Here is a 20,097-nt window from a genome sequence, read left to right on the forward strand (position 1 = left end):
CCACATATCTACCCATCCACATATCATTATCCACCTATCGACATATCCACATATCTACCTATCCACATATCATTATCCACCTATCGACATATCCACATATCTACCCATCCACATATCATTATCCACCTATCGACATATCCACATATCTACCCATCCACATATCATTATCCACCTATCGACATATCCACATATCTACCCATCCACATATCATTATCCACCTATCGACATATCCACATATCTACCTATCCACATATCATTATCCACCTATCGACATATCCACATATCTACCCATCCACATATCATTATCCACCTATCGACATATCCACATATCTACCCATCCACATATCATTATCCACCTATCGACATATCCACATATCTACCTATCCACATATCATTATCCACCTATCGACATTTCCACATATCTACCCATCCACATATCATTATCCACCTATCGACATATCCACATATCGACATATACACATGTCTACCCATCTACCCATCGACATATCCACATATCTACCCATCCATCCATCCAGATTCCATCTACCAACCTACCTATCTATCCACGGCTACCGCGAAGACCATTTTCCGCATTAACCACCCCCTGATTTGCTTTTATGAATCATACATACATTAACATAATTACGTAACACATTCGAATTTATTTCAAAAATAAACTTTTAATATTAAGATAGTCAGAACTCAGAAAACTTTTACTTCCCACTGTTTCTATATCGGATTAGCTGAATTTCTGACGCGTTTCTACATATGATTGGCTGAATTTGTTACTTGTTTCTACATCTTATTGGATGAATTTCTGACGTGTTTCTACATCTGATTGGCTGAATTGGTTACGTGTTTCTACATCTCATTGGGTATACGTGATCACGTGCTTATACATCTGCTTCACTCATTGGCCATTGCCTTTTGACGCGGGAGAAAGTGGTCTTGTCTAGTTATCCTGGTGTATTTTTTTCTCCCCGATCACTTTTACCTCGGTTTTTTTGTAGTGTGCTTCATACAACCGCGTGGAAGATCCGCTTCAGTTTCACTTGGTAAGTGGTGTTTGCGGATTAAGAAATGGCGGTAAATTTCCAGTCAGTGCAACTTGCCATAGCTAATCTATAATCGTTAATATAAAAGAAACTCGGCCTCGGTGTGTCTGTGTCCGGCAGTCCGACGGGTCTTAGATTCTATAAAAGTGAAAGCTCTTCGGAAAGGAATACGAATAGATGGCCGACTCTAGTTCCAAACCAAAGACTGAGGCAGATTATAAATTAAAGATGGAACGGAATTTGAAAGGAAATTCTTGAGCTGTTTAGTGTTTGGCAGAAAATGCGATCTGCGACTGGATGGATAAGCACATAGATGATGGGCTAGCAGCCTGGACTCAAGACTGTTGATAAATGTGAATGAGTAGGCTACCCACTAATACAAAGAGAGTAAGAGGTGGTGTCCGGCGACGAACGGACTCTGAGGTAAAATAACCTAATCGTCCATCTCATCTGTTAACATTCGAATGAAATAGCTCGCAAACTACCCCACCGTTCGTATTCTTTCCCTTCCTCTCTTCTGTCTCTTCCTCCTCTTTCCCCTCATCTTCTCCTCCTCCCTGGCTCCCCTCCTCCGCCTTCTCCCTCCTCCTTCTCCCTCCTCCTCTTTCTCCCTCCTCCTCTTTCTCCCTCCTCCGCTTTCGCCCCTCCTCCTCTTTCTCCCCTCCTCCTCTTTCTCCCTCCTCTTTCTCCCCTCCTCCTCTTTCTCCCCTCCTCCTCTTTCTCCCCCTCCTCCTCTTTCTCCCCTCCTCCTCGTTCTCCCCTCCTCCTCGTGCTCCCCTCCTCCTCTTTCTCCCCTCCTCCTCGCTCTCCCCTCCTCCTCTTTCTCCCCTCCTCCTCTTTCTCCCCTCCTCCTTGCTCCCCTCCTCCTCTTTCTCCCCTCCTCCTCTTTCTCCCCTCCTCCTCTTTCTCCCCTCCTCTTTTTTCTCCCCTCATCTTTTTTCCCCCCTCCTCTTTCTCCCATCCTCCTCTTTCTCCCATCCTCCTCTTTCTCCCATCCTCCTCTTTCTCCCATCCTCCTCTTTCTCCCATCCTCCTCTTTCTCCCATCCTCCTCTTTCTCCCATCCTCCTCTTTCTCCCCTCCTCCTCTTTCCCTCCTCTTTCTCCCCCCCCCCTCCTCTTTCTCCCGCCCTCCTCTTTCTCCCCCCCTCCTCTTTCTCCCCCCCTCCTCTTTCTCCCCTCCTCCTCTTTCTCCCTCCTCCTCTTTCTCCCCCTCCTCATCTTTCTCCCCTCCTCCTCTTTCTCCCCTCCTCCTCTTTCTCCCCTCCTCCTCTTTCTCCCCTCCTCCTCTTTCTCCCCTCCTCCTCTTTCTCCCCTCATCTTTTTTCTCCCCTCATCTTTCTCTCCTCTTCCCCCCCTCCTCTTTCTCCCCTCCTCTTTCTCCCATCCTCCTCTTTCTCCCCTCCTCCTCTTTCCCTCCTCTTTCTCCCCCCTCCTCCTCTTTCCCTCCTCTTTCTCCCCCCTCCTCCTCTTTCTCCCTCCCTCCTCTTTCTCCCCTCCTCCTCTTTCTCCCCTCCTCCTCTTTCTCCCCTCCTCCTCTTTCTCCCCTCCTCCTCTTTCTCCCCTCCTCCTCTTTCTCCCCTCCTCCTCTTTCTCCCCTCCTCCTCTTTCTCCCCTCCTCCTCTTTCTCCCCTCCTCTTTTTTCTCCCCTCATCTTTTTTCCCCCCTCCTCTTTCTCCCCCCCTCCTCTTTCTCCCATCCTCCTCTTTCTCCCATCCTCCTCTTTCTCCCATCCTCCTCTTTCTCCCGTCCTCCTCTTTCTCCCGTCCTCCTCTTTCTCCCGTCCTCCTCTTTCTCCCCTCCTCCTCTTTCCCTCCTCTTTCTCCCCCCCCCCTTCTCCTCTTTCTCCCCCCCTCCTCTTTCTCCCCTCCTCCTCTTTCTCCCTCCTCCTCCTCTTTTTCCCCCCTCCTCATCTTTCTCCCCTCCTCCTCTTTCTCCCCTCCTCCTCTTTCTCCCCTCATCTTTTTTCTCCCCTCATCTTTCTCTCCTCTTCCCCCCCTCCTCTTTCTCCCCTCCTCTTTCTCCCATCCTCCTCTTTCTCCCCTCCTCCTCTTTCCCTCCTCTTTCTCCCCCCTCCTCCTCTTTCCCTCCTCTTTCTCCCCCCTCCTCCTCTTTCTCCCTCCCTCCTCTTTCTCCCCTCCTCCTCTTTCTCCCCTCCTCCTCTTTCTCCCCTCATCTTTTTTCTCCCCTCATCTTTCTCTCCTCTTTCCCCCCTCCTCTTTCTCCCCTCCTCTTTCTCCCATCCTCCTCTTTCTCCCATCCTCCTCTTTCTCCCCTCCTCCTCTTTCCCCTCCTCTTTCTCCCCCCCCCCTCCTCCTCTTTCTCCCCCCCTCCTCTTTCTCCCCTCCTCCTCTTTCTCCCTCCTCCTCCTCTTTCTCCCCCCCTCCTCCTCTTTCTCCCCTCCTCCTCCTCTTTCTCCCCTCCTCCTCCTCTTTCTCCCCTCCTCCTCCTCTTTCTCCCCTCCTCCTCCTCTTTCTCCCCCCTCCTCCTCTTTCTCGTCTCGTCTCCTCTTTCTCGTCTCGTCTCCTCTTTCTCGTCTCGTCTCCTCTTTCTCGTCTCGTCTCCTTCCTCTTTCTCGTCTCGTCTCGTCTCCTCTTTCTCGTCTCGTCTCCTCTTTCTCGTCTCGTCTCCTCTTTCTCGTCTCGTCTCCTCTTGTCTCGTCTCGTCTCCTCTTGTCTCGTCTCGTCTCCTCTTGTCTCGTCTCGTCTCCTCTTGTCTCGTCTCGTCTCCTCTTGTCTCGTCTCGTCTCCTCTTGTCTCGTCTCGTCTCCTCTTGTCTCGTCTCGTCTCCTCTTGTCTCGTCTCGTCTCATCTTGTCTCGTCTCGTCTCCTCTTGTCTCGTCTCGTCTCCTCTTTCTCGTCTCGTCTCCTCTTTCTCGTCTCGTCTCCTCTTTCTCGTCTCGTCTCCTCTTTCTCGTCTCGTCTCCTCTTTCTCGTCTCGTCTCCTCTTTCTCGTCTCGTCTCCTCTTTCTCGTCTCGTCTCCTCTTTCTCGTCTCGTCTCCTCTTTCTCGTCTCGTCTCCTCTTTCTCGTCTCGTCTCCTCTTTCTCGTCTCGTCTCTTTCTCGTCTCGTCTCGTCTCCTCTTTCTCGTCTCGTCTCGTCTCCTCTTTCTCGTCTCGTCTCCTCTTTCTCGTCTCGTCTCGTCTCCTCTTTCTCGTCTCGTCTCGTCTCCTCTTTCTCGTCTCGTCTCCTCTTTCTCGTCTCGTCTCGTCTCCTCTTTCTCGTCTCGTCTCGTCTCCTCTTTCTCGTCTCGTCTCGTCTCCTCTTTCTCGTCTCGTCTCGTCTCCTCTTTCTCGTCTCGTCTCGTCTCCTCTTTCTCGTCTCGTGTCGTCTCCTCTTTCTCGTCTCGTCTCGTCTCCTCTTTCTCGTCTCGTCTCGTCTCCTCTTTCTCGTCTCGTCTCGTCTCGTCTCCTCTTTCTCGTCTCGTCTCGTCTCGTCTCCTCTTTCTCGTCTCGTCTCGTCTCGTCTCCTCTTTCTCGTCTCGTCTCGTCTCGTCTCCTCTTTCTCGTCTCGTCTCGTCTCGTCTCCTCTTTCTCGTCTCGTCTCGTCTCGTCTCCTCTTTCTCGTCTCGTCTCCTCTTTCTCGTCTCGTCTCCTCTTTCTCGTCTCCTCTTTCTCGTCTCGTCTCGTCTCGTCTCCTCTTTCTCGTCTCGTCTCGTCTCGTCTCGTCTCGTCTCCTCTTTCTCGTCTCGTCTCGTCTCGTCTCGTCTCCTCTTTCTCGTCTCGTCTCCTCTTTCTCGTCTCGTCTCCTCTTTCTCGTCTCGTCTCCTCTTTCTCGTCTCGTCTCCTCTTTCTCGTCTCGTCTCCTCTTTCTCGTCTCGTCTCCTCTTTCTCGTCTCCTCTTTCTCGTCTCCTCTTTCTCGTCTCCTCTTTCTCGTCTCCTCTTTCTCGTCTCCTCTTTCTCGTCTCCTCTTTCTCGTCTCCTCTTTCTCGTCTCCTCTTTCTCGGATCCTCTTTCTCGGATCCTCTTTCTCGTCTCCTCTTTCTCGTCTCCTCTTTCTCGTCTCCTCTTTCTCGTCTCCTCTTTCTCGTCTCCTCTTTCTCGTCTCCTCTTTCTCGTCTCCTCTTTCTCGTCTCCTCTTTCTCGTCTCCTCTTTCTCGTCTCCTCTTTCTCGTCTCCTCTTTCTCGTCTCCTCTTTCTCGTCTCCTCTTTCTCGTCTCCTCTTTCTCGTCTCCTCTTTCTCGTCTCCTCTTTCTCGTCTCCTCTTTCTCGTCTCCTCTTTCTCGTCTCCTCTTTCTCGTCTCCTCTTTCTCGTCTCCTCTTTCTCGTCTCCTCTTTCTCGTCTCCTCTTTCTCGTCTCCTCTTTCTCGTCTCCTCTTTTTCCCTCTTTCCCCCTCTTTTCCCCCCTTTTCCCCCCTTTTCCCCCCTTTTCCCCCCTTTTCCCCCCTTTTCCCCCCTTTTCCCCCCTTTCCCCCTCTTTCCCCCTCTTTCCCCCTCTTTCCCCCTCTTTCCCCCTCTTTCCCCCTCTTTCCCCCTCTTTCCCCCTCTTTCCCCCTCTTTTCCCCTCTTTTCCCTCCTTTTCCCTCCTTTTCCCTCCTTTTCCCTCCTTTTCCCTCCTTTTCCCCTCTTTTTCCCTCTTTTTCCCTCTTTTTCCCTCTTTTTCCCTCTTGATCCAGACCAACGGCTCTCTTATATGGTATATTTGATATTCATGATTTCTGAGTTTAGAATTATTCTGTTGTGAAAATGTTAAAGGAAACTATCGCCACCTGGTGATGGTGGCAGAGGGTATTACAAACATTAAAAGGTTCACAGACATTCAAAAAAATCATGTGTGGTTTCATTAATATATTTGGCTTCACTCAGCACTTCATCGTTTTTCTTTTTTTGAATAAATATCTTAGAAGATATTCATGTTTCTGGGTGTCCTTTTATGCTCGATTAGTCCCGCCCTCCCTAAAACGGCGGTTTTATTACCCACGTGACCCGCTACGTCATCGAGGGAATTTTTTTGCTGCGGCTGGTAGTTAATATAATGACTTTATCAGGACCCCTGATCAGAAAAATCTTCGTCAAATTCACTTTCTGACGATTCTGAAGGACTTGTGCGGCCATTATCCGTTGCGTGCTGAGACAACCTTGCCATGATACGTCACGCAAATGACGTCATAGCCTTCACGATTTTTAAGGGCGGTCTCCAACGGGCTTACTTTTTTTTTTAGCCGCGTCGCAGACGCTGGTCATAGAGTGCCCTCTGCTGTTGTTGTTGTTCTTCTTGTTCTTCTTCTGCTTCTTGTTCTTGCAGAGAAGACAAAACCTCAAAGCTCCACCCATTCTGGGAACCATAGCTCCACCCATTCTGGAAGAGGCTTCATATAAACAAATATCCACCATTTTATTAACTCGCATAGCTTTGAGGCCTGTTTTGTAGGCCCGTGGTGTCTTCCTCTCTCACACAGTTTTATTTCAAATCAAATTCGATATATCATTTTATTTCACAGTCGCTAACATAGTTTTAGACTCGGTTGAAAAAAAACGGGAAGAAAATCCGATGAAAGTTGCCCTTTATAGAACGAAATGAATTCTCAAAGGCCTGTAACTTCAAGTCCATTGAGATATATATTTTTTAAATCGCGGCATGGTCAGTCATACACCGTCCGAAATAACAGATGGGAAAATGCCGAGATATATTAAAAATTCGTCCATTTGATGACAATCGTCACGATGAAATATTTAATTTATACGTCGTCATAATAATGTGGAGAGAGGAGCATAGCTTCGTTCACGTGTCGCCACACACGAGAAATTGCCGAGATATTTTTTTTTTAAATCGTGGCATGGGCAGTCATACACCGCCTGAAATAACAGATGGGAAAATGCCGAGATATATTAAAAATTCGTCCATTTGATGACAATCGTCACGATGAAATATTTAATTTATACGTCGTCATAATAATGTGGAGAGAGGAGCATAGCTTCGTTCACGTGTCGCCACACACGGGAAATTGCCGAGATATTTTTTTTTTTAAATCGTGGCACGGTCAGTCATACACCGCCTGAAATAACAGATGGGAAAATGCCGAGATATATTAAAAATTCGTCGCCACACACGGGAAATTGCCGAGATATATTTTCACTTTGCACAAAAATAACCAAGTAATCGAATCAATAGGAATGTCCTGTGCCTATAACATCGACGTTATAGGCACAGCTGCATCTAGGCATTGTGTAACATCGACGCGGCTTTTGTTTTAATTAAAGCTTTTTGTACTTGTTTTTTTTTTATTACTGTAACGCCTCAAAATTATTTTAATTAAAAATCATATTCAGTTCTTTGTTTATTACTTAAAAATCTATATAATTGCATAAAAAACCTGTTTGTGGGCCTTTAAAAAAAAACTGCCACAACTCTCACAGAAATTAGAACATTACGATTTCATTCGATTAACGTTTATTAATCATACATGAGCATAATTATGTAACATCCGCGAATTTTTTTTAAACTTTCTTTTAAAAAAAGAAGGAAGATATTCGGTCACGTTTACGTCCCAAATAAGTGCTTCTGCATCTGATTGGCTGAATTGCTCATGCGTTTTTCCATCTCTGGCTCGACTTTTTAACGAGTTTCTACATCCGATTCACTGATTGGCTGTTTCGTTTGGTCATGCAGAAAACCATCCCCGCGCTTTTTCCACTCATTCCTTGGTTGCGTGGTGCATTTTGCTTGGTGTAATTCATACAACCCACGAGGAAGATACGATCCGCCTCATTTTTTTTTTGGAAAGTGGTGTTTGCGGATTAAGCAATGGCGGTAAATTTAGTCAGGACAACTTGCAATAGCTCATCTATAATGTTTAATATAAAAGAAGCTCGGTCTGGGTGTGCCTGCGTCCGGCCTTCGAGGGGTCTTGTGTTCTATAATTAAGATAATGGTGTTGTGGTTTTAGGAACAAACCCCAGAGGCGATCTCGGAACCAGTGTAATCGATTACGATTCCGAGTACTTTTTTCGTTTTCTTTTTTTCGGGGGTGTGGGAACTATTAGTATTAGCATTAGTATTGCCTATCTACTATATAAGAGAGCCGTTGGTCTGTGTTTTTTTGTCGCCATGTTTCTCAGAGATGGCTGAACGGATCTTCGTCAAACTGTTAGAGGTTCGTCAGGGATTGTTTCAGGCAAAAACTTTTTTTTTTTGGGGGGGGGGGGGGGTTTAAAAAAAATCGCTCTATAGTGCCTAAACCTTTTTGATTAATGAGAGTTATGTATACTAGGGCATGCCCGTACTATATATATATCTAAAAGTATATCCCCCCCCTCTATTTACATGCAATGGTTTGGTCCAAAGCGAACGGCTTGCGAGTACGGTGACAATCCCCCCCCTCTATTTACATGAAATGGTTTGGTCCAAAGCGAACGGCTTGCGAGTACGGTGACAATCCCCCCCCTCTATTTACATGAAATGGTTTGGTCCAAAGCGAACGGCTTGCGAGTACGGTGACAATCCCCCCCCTCTATTTACATGAAATGGTTTGGTCCAAAGCTAACGGCTTGCGGAGTTTGGTAAAGAAATCGCCATCGCGTGCACAAATGCGCAGGAAAGCGAATGAATCGCAAATTAGTTTTAATTAGTTTTAAAACATAGTTTAACGCCCGAGCGAGTTTAACGCAATCGCAAATCGCATCGCAAAGCGAAAGAATCGCAAATTAGTTTTAATTAGTTTTAAAACATAGTTTAACGCCAACATAGCGCCAACATAGTTTGCCGACGGGAAATAAATGAATACGCTCTCAAATGTGCCGTCCGAGGCAGAGTCTGTTCGCCACGTTCGGCACACGTGATAGCTCGCTGCTCTCTGATTGGTTGAATCGTTTTTTGGACATAGCTCGGTAACTACTTCTCCGATTAATATGAAACCTTGAAAAGGCACATCCTCGGGTCCCCAGCAATATACCTGGCAAGTTTAAAGTATATCGGACCCGTGGTTGTCGAGAAACAGCGCTCACAGACAAACATACAAACATACAAACATACAAACATACACACAGAGATTACTGGAATTATAGATAGATACAAGTACACATTTACATAAATAAATGCAAAACAATTACCACACATTTGAACACAAATAATAAAGCCATTCCAGAAGTTGGTGGTAAGGCATCTTCTTCTTCTTGAACGTCATATACTTAACTCGGAAACGTGACCAATGGCACATTCACCAGCCAATATTCACCGAAAAGTTAAAATTATGATTTGACATTTGTGATGGATTCTGATTTGGTTGTAATTGCTTTTCCATTATATTTGCCCTCATTTCAAATGTTAGTTTGTTTTTCGCTTGAGCAATGCCAGGCACTCAAGTTATAAATGCTTTTATACTTTACTTGGGGTACAAATACAACTTTGTCTGGGAGGGGGGGGGGGGGGGGGAGACATAGACTGTGGTCGCGGCCTCATTCGGGGGTGTGGGGGACCAGGGGAGGGGTGTAAATTCTCTATGTAAATGTGTACCGTGTAGCGCCACATGGTGATTGTGGCAGATGGTATTATAATTTCCTTTTTTACCTGGGCAACACTATGGTTAAAGCACTCTTTGCATGGGAAATTTTTGCCTCCTTCCCTTCCTCCCCTCCCCGAAAAAAATTATATGAAGTATATTGTTACGGTTTTTAGAACCTTCACTAGTAAATTTTAGTAAATGTTTCCCTTATAAATGTTCCGCTGTAAATATCCCCATCAATTGTTTTGTTAAAGATCGCACCCTAGTTAGTCCATGTACAACACGTAGCGAACCATCGGACCTCTCCGTAGTTATTTCATTATTATGTGTTTCAGTTAAGCATCTGTTCCCAGTAGTTGAATCTGCGTTGCATTAATGAAATAAGAGTAGGCTCCAAAGTTCCCTTCAAAAGCGGTGCGAGTGGTTTTCTATCTCCCCACAACACGCCATTGCCCATGTGCTTCATCTCGGAGAAGAAGGGGGAGGAGTCCTCAGAGCTCCAGGAATAAGGCGTGGCCCCGTCAACGCACCATCAGGGGGCGGAGCCGGTGAGCCCTCGCGACCAATCAGGGCCGAGGCGAGCTCACCGGTGGGTGTATCCTAAAAGCCGTGGCTTGATACGCAAAAAACCCAATATAAGCGCCGCGCGCGGACTACTTGAGGATGAGTGGTTGGGGAAGCAAAGAGAGTGGTGAGGAGAGAGTCGTGCATGGGTCGTGAGCCAGGAGACAAGAGGCATGAGCCAGAGAGAAGGGACGGGTCGGAGACGAGTGAGGAAGCCCGAAGTACGAGTGGAGAGAAAAGCAATATACCCTCCCCGATTTGATAACCCCGCCGAATAAGGTCCGCTCGCGTGCAACCAATATCATCAGCGCTGCCTGCCAGAGTTTTCCCGCCACGACGCGAGTCGACTCCTGGAGCCGGACCTCGACGCCCACCATCTGCCTGGGCCTTCTCATTCCTTCCTCCATTCATTCCTGTCTGCTATTCCCTTTCGTGTAAGTCTGTTTGTCTGTCCTGTTTGTTGTCCTGGGGGTAATATAAGGCTGCCCTGTGTCTTCTTCTTCTTCACTGTATATTACTTTCGTTTCTTCTTTGGTTCTTTGCTTTTGTACATAATTAATAAATGTCTGGTATTCCTTACTTTGGCTTCTTCTTTCCCCCGATCGCTTTAGTCCCTTCCCATTGAGTACCTGTGGCATGATTTGGCCAACGTTCGGAATCGGGTTAGTCTTTTGTTAATGGCTCGGGCTGCGGATTGCTAAACCGCTCGGCAAATACCATCTTGTCCGTGGTTCGAGCGGTACTTGTCTCCCTGTTTTGCGGAGGGATTGGTAAAGGTATTCGGGAGAACACCTTGACCAATAACCCTGATCAATTCCACCCCGCAAAAGAGCGTTACACGTACCAGGACCAGAGACGGCCAGCTTAACAGGACAAGGGGAGTAACCCCCCCTTGCTAAGGGGAGTGCCATCTCTGAGATCCGTAACAATATCTTTCCCCCTTCCTCTCCCCTCACCTCTCTCTCCCCTCCTCCCTCCACTTCCTCCCACTCACCCCGGCAACGCCGGGTACTCCTGCTAGTTAGTCATATGGACTGATGCCAAGAAGGAACTGTGGAAGGGTGAGAGTATATATTGGTTCACGAGTTATCAAACAGAGTGACCACTATATTCGTCATGTGTGTGCGTCGGTCTGTCTGTGTGTGTGTGTGTCTGTCTGTCCGCAGCATAACTACCCGATGATATCATCCGATCTTGATGAAACTTGGGTGGGAGGTTGATATCATGATCGAGTTGTGTCCTGCCCAGAGTGGGCGTATTGCGCCCATTGTGGGCGGAGCGACGCCCGAAATAGATCCGACCCCCCAGTCCGGGCCTGTTTCGGTTATAGTCAGTCCTTTGTCATTGAATACCGCTCGCTCATGAACCATCGTCGTCTCTTGACTTGTATATATATTTTTTTGAATGAACAGTCTGTTTTTCGCTCACCTGGACTTTAGCTTATTCGATCAAGCAGTGTCCGTAGGTAAGTCAGTGAGTCCGTAAACACTTCAGTCATTGTCGCTGTCGCTTGAACCAAACACACGCACAATTTTGATGGCCACAAGCTTCATATCTGATGTCTAACGAAGGTGTATTGACCACATCCAAATCTGCACTCGTTTAGGGAGTTTGCGGGTGGTGGGGGTGGAGAGTTGTTGATGTCCGGTTATTTGCCTGAATGACGACAGGCCGGTGGCATTTGTATCTGGTATTGGGAAGATATTTGAACGTCTTGTGCTGAGTTATTTAAAATCCATTCTTTCTGCATCGTTCGACTTTTTCAGTTTGCTTACCACTTGAATCGTTCTGTTGATGATGCAGTTTTGCTCACTCTCCATGTTTTACAGCATCTTGATAAACCTTGCTTCACTTCACCTCTACTTGGCCTTTGCTCACTTTTAGTTCTGCCTTTAATACTATTTACCGTTAAAACGTGCCAGAGCGTGTGGCATCAGTTGGCGTGCGAGACAGCCAGGAGTTGGTGAATTGTAGCTGTGTAATGGGGTTTGAGCGGCTGAAGAGCGTGCCGTGACGTTCACCAGTTAAGGAAACCCAGTCCCGTTACAAAACGCAATGTATATTATTTCCTCCTTTGCTTTGCACTTGAACCATTTGGCAAAAGAGATAAATCTGATCAATGTTTGTTGTAATCTCCAAGTGGGTGTCAGAAGGTGGAATGAGGCTTGCCCAGGGCCCAAAGTATCCTTCGTAATTGAGTTACAGAAGGGTCTGCTCAAAATTGGTTGTAGCAGTAACCTATTTGATCCTTCATTGACCCTTACCATTATTAATCACTAGCAAAGGTACCTGTTGCTTTGCTGATGGGTTTAATCAAAAGACAGACATTGGTGCTTCCCAACCCACCACTTATCTTGCCAACTCCTCTCCCATCCACCACACCCCTCTCCCCCGTCACTATGTCCGCATGTCCCTTGCTGCTGGACATAATTCCCTCACCCGATATCCCCAGCTCCCTGTGGTTAATTTACCCATGCGAAGAGTGCTTTCACCTCAGTGTTGCCCAGGTAAAAAAAGGAATTTGTAATTTTGTATATATGATGATTTTATATGTACTGTATTTATATTTTTTTTATTGTATACATTAATCAATCTTTTGTATCCATACAGCTGAGCAAATATCACCGATAATGGAGGATAAAGGCAACGGTAAAGATAGTTGTCGTCGTCGACCGCTCAGAGTGATGCAGATTCCAGGGAATGTGGAAAACCTCCCCAGTGTTTCCCAGGTAGGTTCTGCATCCTCCTGATGGTAGTTGGATCATTTTGTTTCATAATTTGTCTTGTCTCATGCTGTTGTTGCTCTTCATAAGTTGTAGTTCCAAAAATGAATCGGTTGCTTGCCTGATCGTTGCCTGTAATGAAGAAGCTTTGTTTGCATCTTGATTTGATTATTTTTAACCCAAGCAGCTCTTTGTTGAACATTAAGTAAACTAGTGCGTGCCCGTACGTGCGGGGAGGTAAGTACGTGGACATAAGTACGTTGACGTGCGTACCAAAAATAAGGCCTCACTGTCCGGAAGTTCGCATATCGCAGTTACGATTAATCGCAAATTAGTTTTAATGGCCAATTCTTCAATTAGCACCAACATATTTTGCCATTTTGCAATTTCATCGCAAGGAAAAGCACAAAGAGAAGAGAACAACAAACACACGCGGTTCCTTCGCTGTAGCTTGACCATACGTGCAAAAAAAAAATTAAAACTTTCATCGTTCCTTCGGTCTTCGCCCTCGTCCTTTGCTGTTCCTTCGTTCACGTACAAAACGTATGTGTTTGCTAAATAAATGGCCATAACTTGGTAACCACTTGTCCGATTAATAGCAATCCTTGAATAGGCACATCCTCAGGTCCCCAGCAATATACCTGGCAAGTTTCACTTAGATCGGACCAGTGGTTGTCGAGAAACAGCGGGCACAGACAGACACACAGAGATTGCTTGCATTATAGAGAGACTAGGGCATGCCCGTACTATATCTATATCTAAAATTATATCCCCCCCCTCTATTTACATGCAATGGTTTGGTCCAAAGCGAACGGCTTCCGGAGTTTGGTAAAGAAATCGCCATCGCGTGCACAAACGCGCAGGAAAGCGAATGAATCGCAAATTCGGTTTTATTAGTTTTAAAACATAGTTTAACGCCAACATAGTTTGCAAACGTGAAATAAATGAATACGCTCTCAAATGTGCCATCCGAGGCAGAGTGTGTCCTCCACGTTCGGCACACGCGATCGTTCGCTGCTCTCTGATTGGTTGAATCGTTTTTTGGACATAGCTCGGTAAGTAATTGTCCGATTAATATGAAACCTTGAAAAGGCACATCCTCGGGTCCCCAGCAATATACCTGGCAAGTGAAAAGTATATCGGACCCGTGGTTGTCGAGAAACAGCGGTCACAGACAAACGTACAGACGTACAGACGTACAGAGATTACTGGCATTATAGATAGATGATGTAAGAGTTGCTTGTGTCTTGCTCGTTTAAACGGCGGACGGAAAATCGAGTTGTATTGGAAAACTGGCTGCAAGTGTTGAAGTTAATTGTGCATTGTACAATTATTGTTACCCATTGTTGTGCTGTACTACCACTATCCAGCTAATCTTTGAAAAGTGACCTTTCCTCACATTCACCATCAGCTGACTGAGAACGACCACTGATTAGTTTACATGTAAACGCAGCTGTGAGAGGTTGAGGAATGCTCGGTTGGGTGTACAAACTTTTAGGATCTCAGACCAAACACGGGACGAGATTGTTTGACTTTCATTAAAACTAGAAAGCTGCTTGTTTGCTGCAATTAAATGGGTCTGGTATTTTACGATGCCTTGCCCCACATTGCCAAATAGTTTGTGGCTTGTCATTGGTGACAATGAACTGTTCGGATTGGTAGCTTATCCAAAATGCTCAAAAGACGTGTTCAGATATCAAAATGCATACCTTGACGTCTCACCGAGGTAGCTTGGCTTGCCTTCACATACACTGCTATTGTATTTTCACTTTTATACCTGTTATTAATATTATTATTATTATTATTGAGTCTTTTTATTTTATTGATACTATGTTCAGAGTAGTGGTGTAGCTTCTTCATTTAAGAATCTGAGATGCTTTGCAACGCCGTTGGTAGATGTGCTGGCAGGTTTGAGAATAAACAAAACTCACTACAATGGGATTTGAATCCTGGATCCGAGCTTCATGAGGTGGAGGTAACTGGTCACGGTCCAAGCTCTTTTCCTATTCTTGTGAAAATGCCAATAGACGGGATGTACTTGCTGTGCTGTGAACTGATGGAATGCTCAAGTGAGATCAGTGAGCTGCTCAGACCAGTAAGATTTGGAATCGTAAACTGCATTTTCAAAAGGCCAAGTCATGTCGGCTTGGGAATTGTGCTTGGATGTTAAAAAAGCAAAGTGCAAATAGTTCAGGGTTTTATTTTATTCCTCTGCAGCCGAAGGCCAGAGGCATTGTTTCAGGTTGTGCGTCCATCCATTATTGGTTGGTTTTTGTTTATTTTGTTGCAATAACTTGTGAACCACCTGAATAAATTTAAACAAAAGGTGCACAAGCATGGACTGTAATACAAAGATCAACTGATTCGATTTTGGGTTCAAAAGGTCAAAGGGTCATGCTCCCTTGTAAATCAATTTTGCAGACCACAACTTAGAAATGGAAGTTGTCTTTCGTGTACTCGGCTCCTTTCCTCCCTCGTACTTTCATGTGAATTTGAATTGAGATCAAATGTAAGTGGGTTGACATCAAACATGGGCAGAAGCGTATCTATTTTCTATTCCTATTCTAGTTCTAGATTTTACTGCCTTCTGGCTCAATGTAATGGCTGCTTTTGAGATTGGTAGCCATTTGTAAGGTTAAACGCATGCAGAATGTAGTGTCCTCACTTAACTACTGCTCGGAGTTCTTGTCGGAAAAACAAAATGGCCTATATTGTGTATAATGTAAAAATTGAAAAATTGTTGTTGAAACCAAAGCTTTCAGAATCATTGGAATCTCCCATGATGAAGCTGATTGTGAGGGCCTTTCACTTACTCACCGCAGGCAGGTAGGTGGTCTTTCTGTTTTCTACCGACTCCTCTCCGGCCTTGCTCCCCCAGCTCCATTTGTGTTCTGTCCCCCAAATATTCCTGCAGGTCGCACAAGATATGCCAGCAACCCTCTTATGGTTAAACTGCCAAAATCAAGACTCTCTGCTCACCTTCACTCTTTCATTCCTCTTTTCTCCCGCCTCTGGAACAAACTCCCTCACTCTCTTCAATCCCACTCCTCCCTCCAGGTCTTTAAAACGGCTGTTCACCACCATCTCTTATCTTCCCCCATCCAAAACCTTGATCATTTCTACCCCTGTTAATTCACCCCAGATCCACTTTTCTGAAAGACCAACCTCTTTCCTGCAAGTGCTAGTAGTCTTCATGTGTTTTATTCCTCTCCCACACATCCCCTTCCTATGTCTTCTCCACCCCCCTCTCCCTCCCACAGATCTCCCTCCCCCTCTCTCCCTCCCCCTCTCTCCCTCCCACAGAGCTCCCGATGTCCCTGTTCTCTTCTGTTGTACTTTTGTGCTTCCGTCTCGCTCCCCATCTTGTCTCCCGTTCCCTTTATTATGTTTTATGTGTCGGTTTTTTTTTTTTGTTTGTTTTCATTTTTTAGGGAGTAATGTTAGTTAGCTCTTACATGAGCCTCGATCTTGTATACAAAAAAAAAAATCGAATTGCTTATTTTGCTTCACTTTGCTACTCCAGATTCGATTGTTTAATTTGTATTTCACTTCTTTGTCATTGTCCGTAATCAAATTTCATTTGCTAATGCTTTCCTTCCAAAGCCTTGCCAGGGACAACACCAGGGAGCGGCGCAAACCCGTCAGGTACTGAGAACAATCCAAAACTGCGCACAGCTGGGAACTGTCCAGGTATGTGTACAACTAACTGCTTGGCATGACACTGGTCTCTCATTTTTGTTGACCGACAGGTATTAAGATTGAGGTGGCATTTTGACATTTAAATTTTGTTGGCATTTAAAGTGGGTGGCATTTAAAAGCAGGTACAGATTGATGCTTATCACATGATATTACTTCCATGTTCTTTGTAGTGGTGCTACTTCTTTGTTTTTGGTTTTGATTTATTTATTTATTTATTTATTTATTTTGTCTCGTCTTGTATGAGGTTATTTTTAATTTTTTTGTTCATTAAAAAAAATTCTCACTTATCTGTTACCATTTAGAAAATAAAGAGAAACCTTGAAATACACGAGGGTTTTGGCAACTCAAAAGTGCAGAAAGCAGCGACGAGCCAAACGGGCTCATGTGCGAGTGAGGCTCAACGCCTCATGGTGCAAGGTGAGCTTTCCTGGGTAAGCTCCCATTGCAGGGTTTTGTAGAGCTGTCAAGGTGGCTCTTGGGATCTCTGAAACTATTTGCTATCTTTCCAGAGCCAGCATCCGTGGAGTACTGGGCACAGCTTGCTGAGCAGAGACGAATTGCCTTGGAGGACACTCTACTGGAGAATGAGCGGGTGTGTGTCTTGTACATACTTGGATCAAATTACTTTTTCATTTACCTCTCATCAAAGGGAAAGCTGGCCTGACCTGTCTTGAGCCATGGTATGTTGCATAAAGAATATCATTTGTGTTCTCATGCCTGACACTGCAGCTGATAGCTGATTTGGTCCTTAAAGAAGCCGAGCTGGAAAGACTGCGGCAAGAAAATGAAGAGCTGGCAGAGCTTGCAGCCAAGGCTTCATATCTGGCGGATGTTGTGGAGGTGAGATTTCTGTGGATTTCACCTTGGTCTCTCAAAGGCCTTCAATTGTGGTTGCATTTTCAGTTGTGGCCTGGGTAATTGCATTATGGCCCAAGTTCTTTGTGAAAATGCTTGCATATTGATGTACTGTGTTGGGATTGCATCGTTTCATCACATAACTAATTGTCATGGGCGGGGCGGAGGGCTGTATATTTTATTTATGGATGTGATGAATATTTGGATTGGGGAAGGGAGTGGGTGAGCGGATTCCACAATTATACCTTTTATTAGCCCCCGTTGATCCGGAATGGGAGCTTAAGGATTTGATCTCGTCCGTCTGTCCGTGCGTCCACAACCATTTCTCAGATGTGCCTTTACCGATCTTGTTCAAACTTGGCACACAGATAATGAATGATTGCTTACATATGCACGTCATTTGTTTTCGAGATCGGATCCAAGATGCCCGACTAGGGGCCATTTTGTTACCGAAGCGTGTCCCTAAACATTTCTCTACATGCATGGACCGATTTTCTTCAAACTTAGCACAAAGACAATACATGAGTATACATATGCAAAAGGTTTTGTTTTGTCATTCGACCAAAGATGGCTGACTGGCGGCCTTTAACACCGTACAGCAAAATTACTATAAAACCACTGCGGGGGCTATGACATTTTGTTTTTTTTCTTGTTTTGTTTCTATTTTAATTTATTTTATGTTTTCATTACCTCTGCCATCGAAGATGGTTGGTTGTTGTTTTCACCCCGTGTCTGTTTGTCTGAACAGGGTATCTCAAAGTTATGAATGAGTTTGGATGAAACTTGGTGAATAGTTTGGGTGTGTGACAAGGAAGAATTGATTCAATTTTGGTAAAGATCTGGATATGATTTTTTTTTTTTTTAGTGACCACCATTGAGAGATGGTGCCAAAAATGATATACAACACATGATATTTCAAAAAGTTGTAAATGAGTTATGACAACTAGGATGAGTTGGTTTGGTGACGAGAACAAGCCGATTAGATTTTGGTTCAGGTCTGGATGCAGATCCGGCCTATCACTGGGATAGAAAACGTAAACTGTTCAGTTTGGTGGATAGGAGATAGGTGCGCTACTGGGTACCGTTTAAGTTACCTACGCAACCTAAGGTGGACGTAGGTTGGGTTTTTTTAATCCTTCTCTGTTTATCACTTGCGAAAATAGATTTTTCAAGTATATTGGTTGGTCGCATGTTGGTCTGTCTGTGTCTTTATGTAAATCTCTTGCAGATAACAATTTAAAACCGATCTTGATGAAACTTCACCAAGCTGTAGAGTTTGTCCTAAAGAAGTCTATTGATTTTGAGATCAAAAGGTCAACAACATTGTCAATTTTCATCCAATTGATTTAAAGAGGATTCGCATATCGGGTCACTGAATTCAACCAACAAATATTTTGAGGTCAACATTGGCCAAACATCTAAAATTGTCAATTTTAATTTGATTGACTTGAAATTTGAAGAAGATTTCCACATTTGGTCTTTGAGTTCAACCACCAATTATTAGGGTCAAATTTTTTTATTTTTTTTTTATTTCACAAGTATTGTGCTCTGCACGAGGTGGTGGTTTGTTTGCAAGTGTGCAGGATGTCTGAAAGTGGATGGATTCGGATGAAATTTGGTGGACGGGTTGGGTATGTGACGAGGACGAATTGATTACATTTTGCTGAAGATTCGATCCCAGATCCGAGAATTTTTTTTAAATTCCAGTGTTTCTTCACCATTGAGAGTTGGGGACAAAAACGATATACAGCATGTTATCTCAAAACGTTGTGGACGAGTTATGACTACTGTTGATGAGTTGTTTTGGTTCAGGGCATGGTATGTGCAGATTGAAGAAGATGTAATATCGACTGAGTGACCTTCTAGTTTGTTTATTTAATGGATGTACATTTGTGTATCTGATTATGTGCCCCGGTGAAATTTCAAGTTTAATTTTGGTGGCTCTTTCACTTTTCAATTTCTGTAGAAACTTTCTGAAGATGCTTCACCCACGGAGTACAAGGAAGGAACACCCAGCAATGTTGGTGTAACAGATTGAGTGCACGTTTAACAGATTGTAACAGATTGTTGGTTTAACAGATAGTCGAATCGTCGACCATTTTGATTCAATTTTAACTTTGTTGTGTTGTTCTATATCGGTGCCTTTATTTTTCTTTTAAAGTTAAGCAACCATTCACAACTTTATTTTAAGATTGTATTGATATTTTTTATCTTATGGTTTGGCTGAGTTTTTTTCAGTCGGTTAATTTAATTTATTTTATCCTCCCCCCAACCCCCACCTCATCGAATAAATAAAATTGCACAAGGCCTGTTGGCATTGGTTGCAGAATGTTTCACATTGTAACGATTGTCAGTTTGAAGTTTTACCTGTTGTTTCTTCATGTATATTTGAAACTAATCTTTCGTATGCAGCAAGTGGTTTCCAGGTAGCATCATTTGGTGGGGGTAATATTCTGTGAGGGTAATATCCATTATGGTGAAGTTAAGCGTGTCCCCAAACGTTATCGGAACATCTTCGAAGACTATGGCTGAATGGATGCGGAAGAAAATGCCCAACAGCACCAACATGATGACTCTCCATATGCTCAAAACGATCCCGCACATCGATGACGTAATTCGTTAAGTCAAGGAATTTGGCATTTCAAACCCTGGCCAAGTAATGAGACACAAAAGATTAAATATGGTGTGTGTTGCTTCCTTGCTTTGGTGCTCAACATTTATAAAGGATAGATCATGGACAGAGAGGGAGGAGGGAAGTTACCT

General features: G+C 44.7%; 1 protein-coding gene across 1 annotated transcript; it reads left to right on the forward strand.

The window, feature by feature from the left end:
* The first annotated feature begins 908 nt into the window (after positions 1-908).
* On the forward strand, positions 909-19,678 carry GMNN (geminin DNA replication inhibitor). Its single transcript, XM_068108529.2, has 7 exons — positions 909-1,055; positions 12,668-12,786; positions 16,384-16,470; positions 16,782-16,896; positions 16,989-17,071; positions 17,209-17,319; positions 19,301-19,678. The coding sequence occupies exons 2-7, from the start codon at positions 12,688-12,690 to the stop codon at positions 19,370-19,372; spliced, it is 567 nt and encodes a 188-aa protein (XP_067964630.2). The 5' UTR covers positions 909-1,055; positions 12,668-12,687; the 3' UTR covers positions 19,373-19,678.
* Positions 19,679-20,097: the final 419 nt, after the last annotated feature.

This window comes from Myxine glutinosa, chromosome 2, assembly GCF_964187855.1.
Source record: "Myxine glutinosa chromosome 2, kmMyxGlut1.1, whole genome shotgun sequence".
Classification (NCBI taxonomy): Eukaryota; Metazoa; Chordata; class Myxini; order Myxiniformes; family Myxinidae; genus Myxine; species Myxine glutinosa.